Raw genomic sequence first — 22680 nt, 5'->3', positions numbered from 1 at the left:
GTCATTTTGAGTGAAGCATCCTCGTCCTTCTTCCAAAAACAACACTCGACTGAATAGATAGAAAGCATAGCTCTCTTGGTCAAAGCCCGTTAGAAATTTGCTCCCCAAAGTCTACAGCCAAAATCACCCACCAACAGTGATTCAAACTCGACCTCGAGGGGCTAACTCCCCCACGTGCAAGCGGGTTTGCATGCTGGCAAATCTTCTCGATATTTGCTGCTAGCTGGCACAGGCACAGTACTTTCCCCCCCTCACAGTGGGAGGGGGGCTCTTCAAGGATTTATCTCAACAACATGGCCTCCACTAGCTTTTGGTCACAGTGAAAATGATTCAAAAAAATCGTTTGAAGATTTTCTTTTTCATTGTACTTTTAAGGAATTGAAACTGCAAGAGATTTTTCTACTGTGAACCTGCCCCTCGATAGTATATCTTGCAACACACAGTGGGGGAGCGAACTTTTCTCCGATGCCAAGTTTCGATATTTGCATAATGCGATGAGGGAATGTGTGAGTTGTCACACCAACTGAACTCTTGCGAAGCCATGCAGGCTTCTGAACAGTTTCTGAGGCTGACAGGTGTAGTTGAATTGGCCTCAAAGGTTCCTACTGTGAGAGGGATTTTGGCACGAGAGCTTTTTTATTGTGAGCTTTTTTTGGGATTTTATTGGCTTAGTGTGAAGGAAATTTGTCTGCATTTAATCAAATACCTGCCTAGAAACAATAAATTGAAAAAAAAATCCTAAATTGAATACTTCATCAGCATAAAATAAGCCTCGAACCGTCCGTAGCATAAATTATTCTGACCAAAAACCTTTCTTTCTTTTTCGATTCTTGTTTCCAGAAAGTGTCCCCCCAAGGACATTCACCCTGAAAAGGACTCAACTCCTGCTCCTGTTCGGAAAAAAACAAGGACAAACAACCTCCTCATCAGCCATGGACGCGCAGCAGCAGCAAAAAGTGCACATCGAAAAGGCTCAGAACTTTATGCGCCAGTACCGGGACCCGGAGTCGCGCGAGCTCAAGAAACTGTCCGCCAATCAGTTTATGGACGTCTGGTCCCATTACGATGGGGACGGTAAGTCGACCGGGGGGTCACATTTCAGAAGGGCTTAGCGGAGAATTGATGAGATGATTTTGTTTTTAAATGTTTACTAATTTTGAACTATCTTTAACAAATTGAAGAGTACAGAAAAACTAAAAAAATGAAAACAATTAGGATTTTATGAAATCTAGTCAGGCAACTCGACCGACTGACCCTAACGTCTACCTAAGCAGAAGACTTCAAGAGAAGCAGACGAAAAAAAATCCTTCATCGAGAGCCTTTTTCTTTTCATATTCCCTCGACTCTGAAGACGACGCCAGGTGGGATTAATTTCACCAAGGTAGACTTTGTCCGGCGTCCCGCAAAAAAAAAGAGAAAGGCCAAGCAAGTTTTCGATGCGGAAAAAGAGCCACCAATTGGTTTTTATCTTTGCTACCGGCAGCACACCGGCATCGTGAAATTGGTTGCAGGGAAATGAAACGAAATCTTGAGAAATTGAAGGGAAGCGCGGCTGAGATCAGCAAGAAAAAAAAGGCGGACAGCAAAAGTGGTAAATTGCTTTGCAGCAACTGTTGTGTATTATTATTTAGACCAGCAGAGTCAGCTTGATAGGGGGTCATAAAAATTGGTTGGAAAATATATCTTTGAAAAACGTATTGCCCTTTCGGAAAAGTTTTGCTGAGCTTTTCGAATGAAATAATGACCCTCAATGTCAAATGAAACCAAATAAATTATATTTATTGCTGACAAACTAAGTTCAACTTCCTCTGATGTTTATCAGTAGAACCTCTTTTTTTAATAAAATTATTTTTGTTGGGGTCCAGAAAGCTTTCACTTGATTTGAAGTAAAATTCAATTCAAAGTCCCCCTTAATTGGTCCGAAAAATCAAGGGGCAAACAAGTTTTTTCAGAAAACTTCAAAATTTTAATAAAAATGAAAGACTAATCAACGGAAAACAATCTCAAATACATTTTTCTGAATAGATAAGGCTGGAACAAATATTTTTGAAAGTTTTTGTCACCAGGGGGGGAGGGGCCCCCTCCAAAATCGAGCCGAAAAATCGAAGGACAAAACAAATATTTTTTTCAAAAAGCTTCCAAATTTCAATAGAAAGGAGGGCCTCGTGGTGCGGTGGATAGCGGCTATGGCTGACGACTTTGTGGGGGCCTTCCCTATGACCAAATAAGCTATTTTGTGTCATTGGTTCACTCATACAAGTCTCCATACAATTTTGGCTGCTGTCCATACAAAAATTGTATGTAAATATTCAAACAGCTGTAACTTTTGAGTGAATTTTCTGATCAATTTGGTGTCTTCGGCAAAGTTGTAGGTATTGTTGAGGACTATTGAGAAAAAAATAGGTACACGGAAAAAAAATTGCAAATTTTTCAATCAACTTTTTTTTTACAAAAACTCATTTTCCCAAAATACGCATTTTTTTTGAATTTCGAGATTTTTTGATATGTTTTAGGGGACAACAATCCACAACTTTTGAGCCAACATGGTCAAAAGATCTGCCGCCGAGTTATGAATTTTTGAAAAAAATAGTGATTTTTTGAAAAAAATCGATATTTCATGCAAAAACAAATTTGACGTTATTTTTTAATGCAAAATTGAATTTGCAATCGAAAAGCACTTTACAGATTTTTTGATAAAGTGCTCCGTTTTCAAGATATAGCCACGGATAGTTTGATTTTAGCGAAATATTTGCAGTTTTCGATTTTTAAAAATAGTGGCCATGAGTGATCATTTCTAAAAATATTTTTATTGAAAAGTTCAGAAAATTTTCTATAAAATTGTCTAAGAGACATTGCAGATTGGACATCGGGTTGCTGAGATAGAGCCGCTTTAAGAAAAAGAAACACGAAAATTGAAGTTTTTTAAGTCTCACCCAAACAACTCACCATTTTCTAATGTCGATATCTCAGCAACTAATGGTCCGATTTTCAATGTTAAACCATGAAACATTCGTAAAATTTTCCGATCTTTTTGAAAAATTTTTTTTGAAAAAATAAATAAATCAAGACTAGCATTTTAAATGGACGTAATATTCAATGTTTGGTCCTTTTAAAATGTTAGCCTTGACCTAAAAATTTTCAAAATATATTTTTTCGAAAAGATCGGAAGATTTCACGAATGTTTCATATTTTAACATTGAAAATCGGACCATAAGTTGCTGAGATATCGACATTAGAAAATGGTGAGTTGTTTGGGTGAGACTTAAAAAACTTCAATTTTCGTGTTTCTTTTTCTTAAAGCGGCTGTACCTCAGCAACCCGAGGTCCAATCTTCAATGTCTCTTAGACAATTATATAGCAAATTTTCTGAACTTTTCAAAAAAAAATATTTTCAGAAATGGTCACTCATGGTCACTATTTTTAAAAATCGAAAAACTGCAAATATTTCGCTAAAATCAAACTATCGGTGGCTATATCTTGAAAACGGAGCACTTTATCAAAAAATCTGTAAAGTGCTTTTCGATTGCAAATTCAATTTTGCATTAAAAAATAACGTCAAATTTGTTTTTGCATGAAATTTCGATTTTTTCCAAAAATCACTATTTTTTCAAAAATTCATAACTCGGCGGCAGATTTTTTGACCATGTTTCTCTATGGCTCAAAAGTTGCGGATTTTTGTCCCCTAAAACATATCAAAAAATCTCGAAAATCAAAAAATACGTGTTTTGGGAAATTGAATTTTAGTGAAAAAAAAGCAATTTTTTCCGTGTACCTATTTTTTTCTCAAAAGTCCTCAACAATACCTACAACTTTGCCGAAGACACCAAATTGATCAGAAAATTCACTCAAAAGTTACAGCTGTTTGAATATTTACATACCATTTTTGTATGGACAGCTGCCAAAATTGTATGGAGATTTGTATGGGTGAACCAATGACACAAAATAGCATATTTGGTCACAGGGAATGCCCCCACAAAGTTTGAGTCAAATAAAAAAATACAAAAAATAAAAATGGTCGAAATCGGCCGATTTCATAGAGAGTTGCTCACCTCGACTTTTGAGCCATATTCAGATAATATTTTTTTAATTTTTCGTTCTACCGTCAGTGGGGGTGACTATGGGTCAAAAAACGATACACCTCTCGGTATTTCTCAATAACAAAAACAATTTAAATAACATCGAAAATCTTTCAACGTAGATTTGTTCTTAGATAGGTTACTAACATTTTCCCAAATTATGGTGGATTTTGATGAACACTACCTTAAATGCCAATAGTTTGAAAATTGACCCAATCTCACCCCTTAGAGGCATTGAGTCAAATGAAACTAAAATGATGCTCAAATACAACGATATGGTAAAAACAAGTAACCAACAGTGTTTCATGTTCGAGGGAATTGTATTGACACGCTACAATGATTGAAGTGGAGATTTTCAAACATTTGTGTAGTTTTCGAGCAATTCTAACAAAAATATTAGAAAAATGATTTTTTGAGAGGTCATTTTTGGCCAAAAACGTACCCCAATTTTAGACAGCTGCCAAAATAACAGGATTTGTTCTAGGAACGAGATTTTTTCAGCGAAGTCGTCTTAAGATGTCTCCTACAAAACCCTTTTAACAGAATTCAGTTTTATTGAGAAGAACCTGAGAAATTGTAAAATCCGTAAAAAATCACTTTGACCCAATCTCACCCCCCAGACCCAATGTCACCCCCACTGACGGTACATGGGGATATCCCCATTATTATAATCAAGGATTATATCAAAATGATCAAAAGAAATCATCCTGAATTTTTACTAGCACAATTAAAATCAGCTTCAAATTCATGCCCAACTTAGTATTCATAAGTGCAAACGAACCGACAAAACATTCTACCCAAAAAACTTGCTCTCAATTCTAATTGTACGACGCGGCGTCCCTGCTGATTGCCTTCTGCCCTCCAAGAAAAGCTCTCTCCTTTTCAAAGCCTCACCATCATCATCATCGCAGCCGTCCTCGTCAACTCGACCAACTTTTCTACGCCAAAAGCTTCGGAAGTAGCCACTTGTGATCCCAGAAAGATTATGAATAGCTTTACCATTCATCTCGCTGGGAAAGCTGGCATTTTCCCACACCAACCAACCATCATCATCATTGGCAATTGTAAGACTTTTGGACTTTGGTACTAACATTTTGTATGGTTGACGCGGTGGGGGGTGGTCCACTTGTTTATGGGTGACCTTTTTGTTGTCGTTGCTGCTGGCAAAGCTTAAACGATGGGTGGCATTTGAGTCGCCTAAGCTCATGAAGAGTATTTTTCAACGTTTTCTGGCGAGATGTCCCTTCCGCAAAAGAAGTGCCATCTGAATGGGAATGAATGAACTTTCTTTCTTTTGAAATGGCAAGTGTGTGTGTGCGGATGATGGCAGCTAAACTCAATGAATTTCATACGTGACCCTCATTTTTAGAATTTTAAAAAATATGACGAAATTACACAAATTTCAATTTTTTACGAAAATGTGTCAGTTTTGGAATAACTGTCACTTTGTGTTTTAAAATATTTTTGAGTTTGAGTCATCACCCTTCTAGGTGATTCATTCTACGATGTCCTTTCCAGTTTGTTGTCATTGTTTACGACGAGGCACGAAGCAATGTTCCTCTCCACTTCTTGAGGATTTTCCCATGCTGGTCCGAAAAATTCCAAAAGATCAGCTCAACCAGCCAAGACTGTGTCAACTTGGTGGATTATTCGACAAATGATGGCTAACGAGGGCCGACGGGGGTGGTCGATGTTGATGTTTTTCCTTCTTCTCTGGTGGTGGAAACTGGCGCTGGAAAGCATCTCATCTCACATCATGCAGGACGCTCTGCTGCTACTGCCGTATACGTGATTGGACGAGGGATTAGAGTTTATAGTTGGGCTTGGAATGGCCATTCACTTGTCCATGTAAACGGTATGCGGTAAAGAAGAATGTGTTTTGACGGCAACAAATTGGAAATTTACGATCGACGATTTAGTGGTAACGACGTGGTGTTACAGCGTTTTATAGAATCTTTATAAAAAGATAGATATATTCTGAATGTTTTCTTTTTTTTGTACTTCGATAAAAAAATGAAGTATAAAGTCTTGCAAATGTAGGATGTTCTTAACTGAAAATCACAATTTTGTGTTATTCATGAGAAAATCTTGCCTGCCAAAACAACCCATCAATTCTCCGAGCGTGATCCTTCGACCTTATCATTCATTGGATGAAACCACGTAACCTAATCCATATTAACTCACACGATGACCTCTAATCCGTTCTTATTTTCTTCTTATTCCTCACACACACAAAAACAATGCCACGACTTCAATTTCATCTTGGACACGTGCTGCACTGCACAGGAAACGGATACATCGAAGGTACGGAGCTGGACGGCTTCCTCAAAGAATTCGTCTCCAGTGCGAACACATCCGATCTTGGACCGGAGGTAAGATTACACCCGCTGACACCCAATCCCTTCTTCCTTAGAAAAGGATAGACAAAAAACCCTTGAGTCTTTCTCCATTGGTCAATTCGTCGTGGTCAAGAGTCAACAAAATAAGCTTAGTAAATTATACAAGAAGAAAAGAAGATGCTCTCGGATCATTCTCATTGGCAATCATTGGGGATTTTTCCCCTTCTTCATCTTCTGATTGGACAGTATGTGTGTGTTTGTGTACCCGGTTGTCTATCTTTCCACACAAAAAACACACATACTCCCATCTAGTCAATATGTTGCCCCTTTCCGAACGCGATCTCAAATTTCATCCCCGTTTTATGATGTGGTATTTTATTAACCATTTCTCTTTTTCCATTCTTTTTTTTGTGTCTTCTTTCCCGCGCCATTTTGTTTTCCCTTCCACGTTGAAATTTGAAACCTGCGTTTTTACACGTTTCATATTTTGTTTGTATTTTTTTATGTCCATCACCAACCATCACCGTTTCAATTTATCTTCAACCTAAAAATAAAATCACCCAACCCACAGAAAGCGGTTAGTATGTAGTGTGAAATAAAAAAAAGTCTAGTAAAACCAAAAAAGCAATAAAATATAACAAATAAAACTGTTATATTTAGATCGTAGCACGGAATGCCCGAAACATAAAATTTACTCACACACTTAAAACAAAAAACTCACCCCGCTGCAGAGTGGCTGCTAGAGAAAGTATAAAATATTAGCAAGAGTGAAACACAAACAAGCAAAAATCATAAAAAAGAAAAGTTTAAAAAAGAACACAAAAGCGAGAGTGCAGCAGGCAGTTTGGCCTTTTTGCTTTATTACGTTCGATTTGGAAAGTTGGAGGAGGTTTTTTTCCCCCTCTTCTTGAACTTGTGCCAATTGTGATTGTTTGGCAGCGAAAGGCCAAATTGGTCATGATCTGGCACACTGCTGTGGTCGTTTGGAATGGTTTTGGCGGGGGGAGGTCGATTTATGTGGATGCAGGTGTAGCTGATTGGCGCCATCGCTACTAGCGTGTGGTGATGGTGATGATGATGCAGATGAAATTCATAAAATGTTTTCGAATTATTGGAATGGAAATGAATGATCGGGATGCAGTCATGAAATCAGATGCGCTCAAGTTTATATTGGGATGAGGAATTTATGGAGTCAGCGATTGTGATAGACACATTTTAACAAGCTAAAATGCAATTGATTCCATTAGGTAGCTTCAAGAAATTTTTTAGTTTTTGTTGAGCTTTCTCTAAAAAAAATTTAAAAATAATCATAATTATGACAGGAATGATAAATCCTGTCTATTTAAGATGCCTTTCTCGTCGAAACTTACCTTCCATAAAAAAAAAAAAACATATATTTGCATTTCATTGGATTGGATACCATCCTTTTCAATAATTGTCAATGTAGATTTTTCCGTATACCTGTGTTACATTGATAGATTGTAGAATTTTTTGAAATGTGAATAATACGAATAAAATACAAACAGTATTGTATGGAATCATACTAAGCTAAGATGAGAAGTGTTCAAAGAACCTCATGAATTAATTTTCAATTAATTTTGAAAGATTCAAAAGTTAGTTAATTAACATTGATAAAAAGGTTAATTTCGATACTCTCAAAATGTCATGTTTTTTTTAGTTTCTGGGTTCATGTTTTAAGTGTCAGATTTATAGGCATTTTCAGTTGAACAGTTTTCTAAGTGAATTTGGAAAATTTATGAATAATGGTACAATTGATATTTTTCATGAAAAAAATATCTAAAGAATGTTTATCAAACTTAGCACTTTGTCTTTATTTAACCACAAATTTATACAAATGTCATAAAAAATAAAAAACTTTGTTAATAGAAGTTTATGCAAAAAATTGCAAAAAGAAGTCGTACATTTATACAACGAGGTTTACCGAGTTGGATAAATACGTGCTAGTTTTGCAACGAGTTGCTTACAATTTTTTTTTTTGCAATTCCGAAAACGCTTTTTGAATGGAATTTAATGTCAAAAATCGTTCAAATAAAAAAAAACAACAAAAAAAATATTTTTCAATACTTGTGCTGAAAAGTTCATCTTTTCGGCACCCATATCAGTGCACAGTGGTCCAGATCGCAAAATTTAGTGGAATATGTATTTTCCAAAAAATTGTGAAGTTTTGGAGCTTTGATGTCTTCAAAAGAGTTGTTGTAGATAAAAAAGGGCAACTTTTGGTTTGGTTGAAAATTCTGAACTTTTCAATAATTTTTTTTTGAGATTTATTTGTTTATTGAAATACTTGTTGGGCTCGCCAATCCAAGCCACTTTGTCGAAGACATCAAAATTTTATCTTGTCATCTACGCCTACTGCGACCAAATGTATAGAAAGCATCTGAGCAAACCTTCAAGAATCAGTTATTTGAACGTGGCAATTCAGGATTAAGTTTTAGAGAAAAGTAATATTAGAGCTCTAAAAAATAGACCTTTTTCTATTTTGACAAATCAATTTGGGCTTAAGAGTCAAAAGTTACAGCCATTTTGAGGTTTCACGATGGAGTTGCAAACAGAAATATTTAATTGAACAATTTTCAAATAAAGCATTACAAGAAACCTTACTAATGATCAATACCATACTACAGATACAATACATTTAGTGTTAAATTCATTTTGCATTTTTTTTTTTAATTTGAAATTTCTAAGAACAATGTCACTCCAGTTTACTAAATAACAATTTTTAAAGAATCTATTTTTAGAGCGCTTTGAAAAACCGTTCATGAACATTGTTTCAAAACTATAAATCATGAGAATAGTTTTTCTGGTTGAATAATATTTAGAAAATAAAATGAGAATCCTATCAATGTCACCCCACTTGACTTCAAATTGTACACATCACGGAAAAATTTCTAGGTGTGTTAGTTGAAAGGAAATAACATGTTTTATTTTTATTTTTAATGAAAGAATTTACAAAAACTTCCAAAACCATTCCAAATGAGCAAAACTTAAGTTTATTCACCCAATACAATTTTTTTTTCAATTACAAATTGGACTAACAAAAATGTAAAAAAGCAAGGCAACACATTAAAACATAATTTAGGGCTAGCCTAACCTAGCGCTAGCAAATGCATCGCAATCAAGCTTAGATGGATTGTAATTAAACTGTTTGTGAACGATTGTAACGGCACCCAACTAAATGTATGAAACAACTGCGCTTATCACCACTCTTGAAAGAAATCCCCTTTCGTTTCAGATACCTATCCCGCCTGAAATTCAATTCAGAGCTTTTTATCTCCCCCCAAAAGCCCTTATTTTCTTTTTCAGCACAAACTAACATTCCAACCCAAATTCTATTTTGTTTCGGTCTCTGTGTTGCTTTTTAGGTTTTGGCTGCATTAAAAAAAAACCTGTTTTAGTTTCATTTTTTGTTGTATTCTAGTGGTCTTGTGGAAATGAAAATAAAATTTAAGGAAAAAAAACAGCAACTGCTAGAAACTAGCCGTAGCCAACGTTCCGTAGCCAATGTTCGCTTTCTCAACTAATGGCATTTCTTTTTCTCTCGTTTGATTCTCTACACTCTTTTTTTTTCTTCATCCAATAATGGTACAAAAACAGTCACTGACAGACGAAATGCTGGTGGAACTAAAAGCATGCTTCATGGAGGCGTACGACGACAACCAGGACGGAAAGATTGACATCCGAGAGGTGAGTGGCTCAAGCTTGAAATGGTTCAAATGTTTAAAAAAATCAATTTAAAAAAAATAATCAGGAAAAGGAAACATTTTTTTAAAATTAAAAAATTGTTTTTGACCGTAATTCGACTCTTTTAAGTTCTAGTGTCTTAAAGTTGTTGTTATTCCACATCATCGAAAAAAGCGTCACAATTGGCAATAAAGCCAAATTATTTAGAAAATTGGCAATGCACTCGTCTCTTGCTAGGACGTCAACAAATTTAAAATTTGTCAGCCTTTTTTTTGAGATGGGGGCAGAAAAAAAAACTACTAGCATGGCGCCATTTATAAATTCTAATCTTGACAGCATCCTTCGAATTGCTTCTTCTTTTGCGCAATTTTTGAGAGGGAGCAAATCACTGTTTTTTCGAAGCAAGCAGGAAAAATAAAGTTTGCTCACACAAACAAATGCCGGAAATCGAATAAGAGTAAGGGCTTTTTCTTGTTCCGTCAACTTGGCGAGGGCGCCAAAAGAGTGCTTTTTCCTCTTCCTTTTTTTCTTATCTGCTTGTTGTTTTCTTGGGGGAGTCCGGAAGGAACGATTTTGGGGTACACAAATTATTTTTCCCCCAAGGAGGGGAGATTTTTTGATATTTATTATTGAAAGCTTTTTCTTGAAAGAAGAGGGGGAAATATGACGATGTGTAGTGGAGGGTGCTTGATAACGATGTACACAGAGTGTCATAAAGTTTCAATTTGTTTTTGCGATTATAAAATTGGAATGTTTATGAGTTATGCAATGACAGCATAATTAGATTATTTTTGAACATCTTTGAAAATCATTCTGAAACTTTTAATATAAGTGTCGATATGAAAAAGCAGTTATAATTCCAAAAAATTTAAGTAGCAAAATTAAAATATTGGCTCAATCAAATATATAATCGGAGTAAAACCATCGATTTGCTGATTTAAATTTTATCATTCATGTTTTCTTAAGAGCGAGTTTTTCACCGATGTGAAACAGGTCGTATCGAGGTGCTCCGATTTGGATGAAACTTTCAGGGTTTGTTTGTCTATACATGAGATGAACTCATGCCAAATATGAGCCCTCTACGACAAAGGGAAGTGGGGTAAAACGAGCATTGAAGTTTAAGGTCTAAAAAACATGAAAAATCTTAAAATTGCTCGCATTTCCGTAAAACTTCATCAATTCCAACTCTCTTAGATGCATTCGAAAGGTCTTTTGAAGCCCTTCAAAATGTGCTATAGACATCCAGGATTGGTTTGACTTTTTCTCATAGCTTTTGCAAATTACTGTTAAAAATTGATTTTTTTAAAACCTTAATATCTTTTTGCAACAGCCTCCAACACCCATACTCCCATAGGTCAAAAGATAGGTAATTTAATGCACTATGAGCCTACGGTATTAACTTTTTGGCCAATCGCAGTTTTTCTCATAGTTTTTCGATTTTTCTAGAACAAACATTTTACAATGTTAGTTTTTGCCCTGTAGGCTTCCATAGCGGCACTTTTTGGTCTCAACTTTGTCATATTCGGAATCCTCAGAAAATTTTACATTAGATTGAGGTGTTGGTATTTTGAATTTGATTGGAAAAAATGCCATTTCGAATTAATTAAAATATTATTTAGAATTTTGTCGGATTAGGGGTAAAACAAGTTTTCGCCTACTTGATACAGCATTTGACGTTTTGATCATAGGGTAAATAAGATCTATTTCTTTTTTCAAGAATGTTTTATTTAATTATTTTTTAAATCAAAATAACAACTCCAATACTTCTAACTTACGTGAAATTGTCCGAGGATTCCGAATATGACAAAATTGAGACCAAAAAGTGCCGCTATGGAAGCCTACAGGGCAAAAACTAACATTGTAAAATGTTTGTTCTAGAAAAATCGAAAACTATGAGAAAAACTGCGATTGGCCAAAAGTTAATACCGTAGGCTCATAGTGCATTAAATTACCTATCTTTGACCTATGGGAGTATGGGTGTTGGAGGCTGTTGCAAAAAGATATTAAGGTTTTAAAAAAATCCATTTTTAACAGTAATTTGCAAAAGCTATGAGAAAAAGTCAAACCAATCCTGGATGTCTATAGCACATTTTGAAGGGCTTCGAAAGACCTTTCGAATGCATCTAAGAGAGTTGGAATTGATGAAGTTTTACGGAAATGCGAGCAATTTTAAGATTTTTCATGTGTTTTGGACCTCAAACTTCAACGCTCGTTTTACCCCGCTTCCCTTTGTCGTAGAGGACTCATATTTGACATGAGTTCATCTCATGCATAGACAAACAAACGCTGAAAGTTTCATTCAAATCGGAGCACCTCGATACGACCTCTAGAACAAACCGAGCAGAATCTACAAATACTGCCTCTTAAAAAGTATTAAAAACCAAATTTCTATTCGGCACATGAATTCCAATGGGAAAGCAAACAAAAGTTTATGCTTTCGTTTGTGGGCTGAAATCAAATTTTGAAGAAATACTTTCAAACCAAATAAATTCAAACTTTGTACCCCAATTTGAAAAAGCAGCTTTAATCTATTGTAATCTAATTTAATCTAATCTAATCGAACACAAGCGCAGCCAGTCCGAAGAAAGCATCCTGGATGAACTTGCGGTTAGATTACGCCCCAAGTCCTTTCTTGTCAATATTGATAATTGCAGTACATCCGAGTTACCCCGAAAATGTAAAGCAAAAATTAAAGCGGCCAGGCCTACTGCGTTGCATTAACCGCAGAGACAGATTCTGTGCTTTATTACTTAATTACTTTTCACTTAGTTAAAAATAATGATAATTATTATACAAAATATAAGAGTATTTCTTTAAATGGCTCTAAAAGAAGTATTACAATAAATTTTTTTTAAATTGCTCATCCAATAAGTTTTTTTTTAATGAAACTTTGAATATAAAATAACAATCAAGATGGAACTGGAAGTATTTATTTTTGTTCGAAGTTTAAGCCAAAATTTTTCTAATTTAAGTATTTTCCAATATTTAAACAATAACAAGAAAAAAAACTTGCCATTGTTTGAACATTTCAATATAAAGACTGTTGTTTTAAGCATTATTACCAGTATAGTTGTATTGCAGACATTAGTTTGCAACAAAAACTTTTTATAGAACTGTACAACGAAATTGTGTTAACTAGTTCAATCATAATGAATAATATAAATAAAAGAATAGTTTCAAGATACTGCCATTTTTTGTTACTGACCTTTCAAATTTTTTGGCACTTGTCATTTTATGCGACATTTAATGTGATTTTCAAATCTACCCGAAGGTGTCATTTTTCATTTATAAATTTTTTTTTTTTAAATTTGCATTGTTATTTTTTAGAGTTTAAATTAGATTTTCACGCTTATTATAAATTCAGCTTCTAAATATTAGCCGATTCTGACTGCGGACTTCAACGAAACAAAATAATTTCAAAATTTGATGATTTATTTTTTATTAAAACTTAATTCTTAAATGTATGGCATGATTACAAATTTTTAAATTGTATTCAAATCGTTGCTTAATTTGAATTAGTTTCTCATTTCACATTGAAATTTTTCTCAACGAAAGATTAAAGATAGTTTAGTACATTTAGATTTGAAACTTTTGAAATGTTTCCAAACATATTGAATCTATGAAAAACAACGTAAAAAATTTGGTTAATTTCACCTGATGCACCTATATTTCTAGGAAAATTGGAAACTTTCTGTTTTTTCGCTTATTTTTAACATTTAACGACAAAATTTTCTTTTTAAATCAATATTTTGTATTTTTTTTTCAAATATTTTTTTCCATCAACTTTTATAAGGATTTTCTGGCAGTTGCATGACTGGAACTCTGTTTGGGACATGCGTTTGGTGATGATATTAGGATAAAAATCTTAAAAAAAATTGCTTTTCAAGTGAGAGCGGAATCAATTACCAAGTCCTTCATTAACATTCATATACATTAGGATGACCCCGGGCAACCGGTAATAACAAAATTCATGCCATTTCAATAACAAATACTGTTAAAATAACAGAAAATGTTATGGAATCTTCTTGAAAAATACAATTTTGCATAATTGTTTAATAACAGTTTATGTTATCATAACAAAATTTGTTATTGGTCTGATATTGGTTGAAAGCCAAAAAAACATTGGAACAACATTTTTTGTTATGGAAGAATTCCTCCAACTGTTATTGAGATGATCGGATTAGTTGTTAAAATAACAAAAAAGAATAAAAAAGATTTGTTCGAAGAATAACTAAAAATGTTATTAGTCTGTTATTAAAATAACAATCCAATAACAAAATCATAACGGCGAATAATAAAACTTGTTATAAATAACATAAATTATCAAAATGTGTTATCAAAAAATGTTATTATCACGTTATTTCCATCTGCTCGGGACAGTAAAAAAAGATATTGGGGATACCCCCTGGCTTGATTCCAAAATCAAGCATCTGTGCCGATTTTGAGCCATATCGGTTAAGGTTCAAAAGTCGCTGTAAAACGTTAAAGTTGGTGGAAAAATCTTTTCACACAAAAACGTATTTATGAAAATTGATAATAACACTGATTGTTTTACACTCTTCGACAAAATTGTAGAGCTTTAAATTTCACATTATAATCTCACTCTTGACAAATGTCTGTTCAATTAACTCGCATCTTACGGGAAAACACGAAAATTTCCTTTCTCCTTAAATTTTTGCCTTCCTCACTGAGGTAAGGCTATAATCCTGCTCTAAAAATGAACTTTTTATTAAAAGCTCGAAGACCCACCTTCATGTATACATATCGACTCAGAATCGAAAACTGAACAAATGTCTGTGTGTGTGTATGTGTGTGTGTATGTGTGTGTGTGTATGTGTGTGTGTGTGTATGTATGTATGTGTTCAAAAATCTTGCCAAGTTTTCTCAGCACTGGCTGAACCGATTTTGATCAAACCAGTTGCATTCGACTTGGTTTAGGGTCCCATACATCGCTATTGAATTGTTTGAAGTTTCGATAAGTAGATCAAAAGTTATGTATAAAAATGTGTTTTCACATATATCCGGATCTCAATTATATGCATGTAAACGATGTCCGGATCCATCATCTGACCCATCGTTGGTTAGATAATCGAGAGACCTTTCCAACGAGTTCACAACATTGAAGATCTGGCAACCCTGTCTAGAGTTATGACCACTTAAGTGATATTTATGTACTTTTTTGAAGCCGGATCTCACTTAAATGTATGTAAACGATGTCCGGAACCATCATCCGACCCATCGTTGGTTAGGTAATCAAGAGACCTTTCCAACGAGTCCACAACATTGAAGATCTAGCAACCCTGTCTCGAGTTATTACCACTTAAGTGATATTTATGTACTTTTTTGAAGCCGGATCTCACTTAAATGCATGTAAACGATGTCCGGATCCATCATCCGACCCATCGTTGGTTAGATAATCGAGAGACCTTTCCAACGAGTCCACAACATTGACCACTTAAGTGATATTTATGTACTTTTTTGAAACCGGATCTCACTTAAATGTATGTAAACGATGTCCGGAACCATCATCCGACCCATCGTTGGTTAGGTAATCAAGAGACCTTTCCAACGAGTCCACAACATCGAAGATCTGGCAACCCTGCCTCGAGTTATGACCACTTAAGTGATATTTATGTACTTTTTTGAAGCCAAATCTCACTTAAATGCATGTAAACGATGTCCGGATCCATTATCCGACCCATCGTTGGTTAGATAATCGAAAGACCTTTCCAACGAGTCCACAACATTGAAGATCTGGCAACCCTGTCTCGATGTCCGGATCCATCATCCGACCCATCGTTGGTTAGATAATCGAAAGACCTTTCCAACGAGTCCACAACATTGAAGATCTGGCAACCCTGTCTCGAGTTATTACCACTTAAGTGATATTTATGTACTTTTTTGAAGCCGGATCTCACTTAAATGCATGTAAACGATGTCCGGATCCATCATCCGACCCATCGTTGGTTAGGTAATCGAGAGACCTTTCCAACGAGTCCACAACATTGACCACTTAAGTGATATTTATGTACTTTTTTGAAGCCGGATCTCACTTAAATGTATGTAAACGATGTCCGGAACCATCATCCGACCCATCGTTGGTTAGGTAATCAAGAGACCTTTCCAACGAGTCCACAACATTGAAGATCTGGCAACCCTGCCTCGAGTTATGACCACTTAAGTGATATTTATGTACTTTTTTGAAGCCAAATCTCACTTAAATGCATGTAAACGATGTCCGGATCCATCATCCGACCCATCGTTGGTTAGATAATCGAAAGACCTTTCCAACGAGTCCACAACATTGAAGATCTGGCAACCCTGTCTCGAGTTATTACCACTTAAGTGATATTTATGTACTTTTTTGAAGCCGGATCTCACTTAAATGTATGTAAACGATGTCCGGAACCATCATCCGACCCATCGTTGGTTAGGTAATCAAGAGACCTTTCCAACGAGTCCACAACATTGAAGATCTGGCAACCCTGTCTCGAGTTATGACCACTTAAGTGATATTTATGTACTTTTTTGAAGCCGGATCTCACTTAAATGTATGTAAACGATGTCCGGAACCATCATCCGACCCATCGTTGGTTAGGTAATCAAGAGACCTTTCCAACGAGTCCACAACATCGAAGATCTGGCAACCCTGCCTCGAGTTATGACCACTTAAGTGATATTTATGTACTTTTTTGAAGCCAAATCTCACTTAAATGCATGTAAACGATGTCCGGATCCATCATCCGACCCATCGTTGGTTAGATAATCGAAAGACCTTTCCAACGAGTCCACAACATTGAAGATCTGGCAACCCTGTCTCGAGTTATTACCACTTAAGTGATATTTATGTACTTTTTTGAAGCCGGATCTCACTTAAATGCATGTAAACGATGTCCGGATCCATCATCCGACCCATCGTTGGTTAGGTAATCGAGAGACCTTTCCAACGAGTCCACAACATTGACCACTTAAGTGATATTTATGCACTTTTTGAAGCCGGATCTCACTTAAATGTATGTAAACGATGTCCGGAACCATCATCCGACCCATCGTTGGTTAGGTAATCAAGAGACCTTTCCAACGAGTCCACAACATTGAAGATCTGGCAACCCTGTCTAGAGTTATTACCACTTAAGTGATATTTATGTACTTTTTTGAAGCCGGATCTCACTTAAATGTATGTAAACGATGTCCGGAACCATCATCCGACCCATCGTTGGTTAGGTAATCAAGAGACCTTTCCAACGAGTCCACAACATCGAAGATCTGGCAACCCTGCCTCGAGTTATGACCACTTAAGTGATATTTATGTACTTTTTTGAAGCCAAATCTCACTTAAATGCATGTAAACGATGTCCGGATCCATCATCCGACCCATCGTTGGTTAGATAATCGAAAGACCTTTCCAACGAGTCCACAACATTGAAGATCTGGCAACCCTGTCTCGAGTTATTACCACTTAAGTGATATTTATGTACTTTTTTGAAGCCGGATCTCACTTAAATGCATGTAAACGATGTCCGGATCCATCATCCGACCCATCGTTGGTTAGGTAATCGAGAGACCTTTCCAACGAGTCCACAACATTGACCACTTAAGTGATATTTATGTACTTTTTGAAGCCGGATCTCACTTAAATGTATGTAAACGATGTCCGGAACCATCATCCGACCCATCGTTGGTTAGGTAATCAAGAGACCTTTCCAACGAGTCCACAACATTGAAGATCTGGCAACCCTGTCTAGAGTTATTACCACTTAAGTGATATTTATGTACTTTTTTGAAGCCAAATCTCACTTAAATGCATGTAAACGATGTCCGGATCCATCATCCGACCCATCGTTGGTTAGATAATCGAAAGACCTTTCCAACGAGTCCACAACATTGAAGATCTAGCAACCCTGTCTCGAGTTATTACCACTTAAGTGATATTTATGTACTTTTTTGAAGCCGGATCTCACTTAAATGCATGTAAACGATGTCCGGATCCATCATCCGACCCATCGTTGGTTAGATAATCGAGAGACCTTTCCAACGAGTCCACAACATTGACCACTTAAGTGATATTTATGTACTTTTTTGAAGCCGGATCTCACTTAAATGTATGTAAACGATGTCCGGAACCATCATCCGACCCATCGTTGGTTAGGTAATCAAGAGACCTTTCCAACGAGTCCACAACATTGAAGATCTGGCAACCCTGTCTAGAGTTATTACCACTTAAGTGATATTTATGTACTTTTTTGAAGCCGGATCTCACTTAAATGTATGTAAACGATGTCCGGAACCATCATCCGACCCATCGTTGGTTAGGTAATCAAGAGACCTTTCCAACGAGTCCACAACATCGAAGATCTGGCAACCCTGCCTCGAGTTATGACCACTTAAGTGATATTTATGTACTTTTTTGAAGCCAAATCTCACTTAAATGCATGTAAACGATGTCCGGATCCATCATCCGACCCATCGTTGGTTAGATAATCGAAAGACCTTTCCAACGAGTCCACAACATTGAAGATCTGGCAACCCTGTCTCGAGTTATTACCACTTAAGTGATATTTATGTACTTTTTTGAAGCCGGATCTCACTTAAATGCATGTAAACGATGTCCGGATCCATCATCCGACCCATCGTTGGTTAGGTAATCGAGAGACCTTTCCAACGAGTCCACAACATTGACCACTTAAGTGATATTTATGTACTTTTTGAAGCCGGATCTCACTTAAATGTATGTAAACGATGTCCGGAACCATCATCCGACCCATCGTTGGTTAGGTAATCAAGAGACCTTTCCAACGAGTCCACAACATTGAAGATCTGGCAACCCTGTCTAGAGTTATTACCACTTAAGTGATATTTATGTACTTTTTTGAAGCCAAATCTCACTTAAATGCATGTAAACGATGTCCGGATCCATCATCCGACCCATCGTTGGTTAGATAATCGAAAGACCTTTCCAACGAGTCCACAACATTGAAGATCTAGCAACCCTGTCTCGAGTTATTACCACTTAAGTGATATTTATGTACTTTTTTGAAGCCGGATCTCACTTAAATGCATGTAAACGATGTCCGGATCCATCATCCGACCCATCGTTGGTTAGGTAATCAAGAGACCTTTCCAACGAGTCCACAACATTGAAGATCTGGCAACCCTGTCTAGAGTTATTACCACTTAAGTGATATTTATGTACTTTTTTGAAGCCAAATCTCACTTAAATGCATGTAAACGATGTCCGGATCCATCATCCGACCCATCGTTGGTTAGATAATCGAAAGACCTTTCCAACGAGTCCACAACATTGAAGATCTAGCAACCCTGTCTCGAGTTATTACCACTTAAGTGATATTTATGTACTTTTTTGAAGCCGGATCTCACTTAAATGCATGTAAACGATGTCCGGATCCATCATCCGACCCATCGTTGGTTAGATAATCGAGAGACCTTTCCAACGAGTCCACAACATTGACCACTTAAGTGATATTTATGTACTTTTTTGAAGCCGGATCTCACTTAAATGTATGTAAACGATGTCCGGAACCATCATCCGACCCATCGTTGGTTAGGTAATCAAGAGACCTTTCCAACGAGTCCACAACATTGAAGATCTGGCAACCCTGTCTAGAGTTATTACCACTTAAGTGATATTTATGTACTTTTTTGAAGCCGGATCTCACTTAAATGTATGTAAACGATGTCCGGAACCATCATCCGACCCATCGTTGGTTAGGTAATCAAGAGACCTTTCCAACGAGTCCACAACATCGAAGATCTGGCAACCCTGCCTCGAGTTATGACCACTTAAGTGATATTTATGTACTTTTTTGAAGCCAAATCTCACTTAAATGCATGTAAACGATGTCCGGATCCATCATCCGACCCATCGTTGGTTAGATAATCGAAAGACCTTTCCAACGAGTCCACAACATTGAAGATCTAGCAACCCTGTCTCGAGTTATTACCACTTAAGTGATATTTATGTACTTTTTTGAAGCCGGATCTCACTTAAATGCATGTAAACGATGTCCGGAACCATCATCCGACCCATCGTTGGTTAGGTAATCAAGAGACCTTTCCAACGAGTCCACAACATTGAAGATCTGGCAACCCTGTCTAGAGTTATTACCACTTAAGTGATATTTATGTACTTTTTTGAAGCCGGATCTCACTTAAATGTATGTAAACGATGTCCGGAACCATCATCCGACCCATCGTTGGTTAGGTAATCAAGAGACCTTTCCAACGAGTCCACAACATTGAAGATCTGGCAACCCTGTCTAGAGTTATTACCACTTAAGTGATATTTATGTACTTTTTTGAAGCCAAATCTCACTTAAATGCATGTAAACGATGTCCGGATCCATCATCCGACCCATCGTTGGTTAGATAATCGAAAGACCTTTCCAACGAGTCCACAACATTGAAGATCTAGCAACCCTGTCTCGAGTTATTACCACTTAAGTGATATTTATGTACTTTTTTGAAGCCGGATCTCACTTAAATGCATGTAAACGATGTCCGGATCCATCATCCGACCCATCGTTGGTTAGATAATCGAGAGACCTTTCCAACGAGTCCACAACATTGACCACTTAAGTGATATTTATGTACTTTTTGAAGCCGGATCTCACTTAAATGTATGTAAACGATGTCCGGAACCATCATCCGACCCATCGTTGGTTAGGTAATCAAGAGACCTTTCCAACGAGTCCACAACATTGAAGATCTGGCAACCCTGTCTAGAGTTATTACCACTTAAGTGATATTTATGTACTTTTTTGAAGCCGGATCTCACTTAAATGTATGTAAACGATGTCCGGAACCATCATCCGACCCATCGTTGGTTAGGTAATCAAGAGACCTTTCCAACGAGTCCACAACATCGAAGATCTGGCAACCCTGCCTCGAGTTATGACCACTTAAGTGATATTTATGTACTTTTTTGAAGCCAAATCTCACTTAAATGCATGTAAACGATGTCCGGATCCATCATCCGACCCATCGTTGGTTAGATAATCGAAAGACCTTTCCAACGAGTCCACAACATTGAAGATCTGGCAACCCTGTCTCGAGTTATTACCACTTAAGTGATATTTATGTACTTTTTTGAAGCCAAATCTCACTTAAATGCATGTAAACGATGTCCGGATCCATCATCCGACCCATCGTTGGTTAGGTAATCGAGAGACCTTTCCAACGAGTCCACAACATTGACCACTTAAGTGATATTTATGTACTTTTTGAAGCCGGATCTCACTTAAATGTATGTAAACGATGTCCGGAACCATCATCCGACCCATCGTTGGTTAGGTAATCAAGAGACCTTTCCAACGAGTCCACAACATTGAAGATCTGGCAACCCTGTCTAGAGTTATTACCACTTAAGTGATATTTATGTACTTTTTTGAAGCCAAATCTCACTTAAATGCATGTAAACGATGTCCGGATCCATCATCCGACCCATCGTTGGTTAGATAATCGAAAGACCTTTCCAACGAGTCCACAACATTGAAGATCTAGCAACCCTGTCTCGAGTTATTACCACTTAAGTGATATTTATGTACTTTTTTGAAGCCGGATCTCACTTAAATGTATGTAAACGATGTCCGGAACCATCATCCGACCCATCGTTGGTTAGGTAATCAAGAGACCTTTCCAACGAGTCCACAACATTGAAGATCTGGCAACCCTGTCTAGAGTTATTACCACTTAAGTGATATTTATGTACTTTTTTGAAGCCGGATCTCACTTAAATGTATGTAAACGATGTCCGGAACCATCATCCGACCCATCGTTGGTTAGGTAATCAAGAGACCTTTCCAACGAGTCCACAACATTGAAGATCTGGCAACCCTGTCTAGAGTTATTACCACTTAAGTGATATTTATGTACTTTTTTGAAGCCAAATCTCACTTAAATGCATGTAAACGATGTCCGGATCCATCATCCGACCCATCGTTGGTTAGATAATCGAAAGACCTTTCCAACGAGTCCACAACATTGAAGATCTAGCAACCCTGTCTCGAGTTATTACCACTTAAGTGATATTTATGTACTTTTTTGAAGCCGGATCTCACTTAAATGCATGTAAACGATGTCCGGATCCATCATCCGACCCATCGTTGGTTAGATAATCGAGAGACCTTTCCAACGAGTCCACAACATTGACCACTTAAGTGATATTTATGTACTTTTTTGAAGCCGGATCTCACTTAAATGTATGTAAACGATGTCCGGAACCATCATCCGACCCATCGTTGGTTAGGTAATCAAGAGACCTTTCCAACGAGTCCACAACATTGAAGATCTGGCAACCCTGTCTAGAGTTATTACCACTTAAGTGATATTTATGTACTTTTTTGAAGCCGGATCTCACTTAAATGTATGTAAACGATGTCCGGAACCATCATCCGACCCATCGTTGGTTAGGTAATCAAGAGACCTTTCCAACGAGTCCACAACATCGAAGATCTGGCAACCCTGCCTCGAGTTATGACCACTTAAGTGATATTTATGTACTTTTTTGAAGCCAAATCTCACTTAAATGCATGTAAACGATGTCC

At 36.7% G+C, this 22680-nt stretch overlaps 1 protein-coding gene across 4 annotated transcripts in view; it reads left to right on the top strand.

Moving 5' to 3' along the window:
- Positions 1–844: 844 nt before the first annotated feature.
- LOC6053927 (calbindin-32) overlaps positions 845–22680 on the top strand; it is a 64477-nt gene continuing 42641 nt past the window's right edge. For 2 of the 4 annotated variants that reach the window (XM_038254556.1, XM_038254554.1), the window contains exons 1-4: positions 845–1074; positions 6363–6448; positions 6987–6992; positions 10031–10120. In XM_038254556.1, coding sequence (XP_038110484.1) covers positions 933–1074; positions 6363–6448; positions 6987–6992; positions 10031–10120 — 324 coding nt within the window. In that variant the 5' untranslated portion in view covers positions 845–932. The remainder of the gene's footprint in view (positions 1075–6362; positions 6449–6986; positions 6993–10030; positions 10121–22680) is intronic. The other 2 variants (XM_038254558.1, XM_038254555.1) reach the window with 1 other exon arrangement.

This window comes from Culex quinquefasciatus, chromosome 2 (assembly GCF_015732765.1).
Source record: "Culex quinquefasciatus strain JHB chromosome 2, VPISU_Cqui_1.0_pri_paternal, whole genome shotgun sequence".
Lineage (NCBI taxonomy): Eukaryota > Metazoa > Arthropoda > Insecta > Diptera > Culicidae > Culex > Culex quinquefasciatus.
This window is presented reverse-complemented; position numbering and strand designations above follow the sequence as displayed.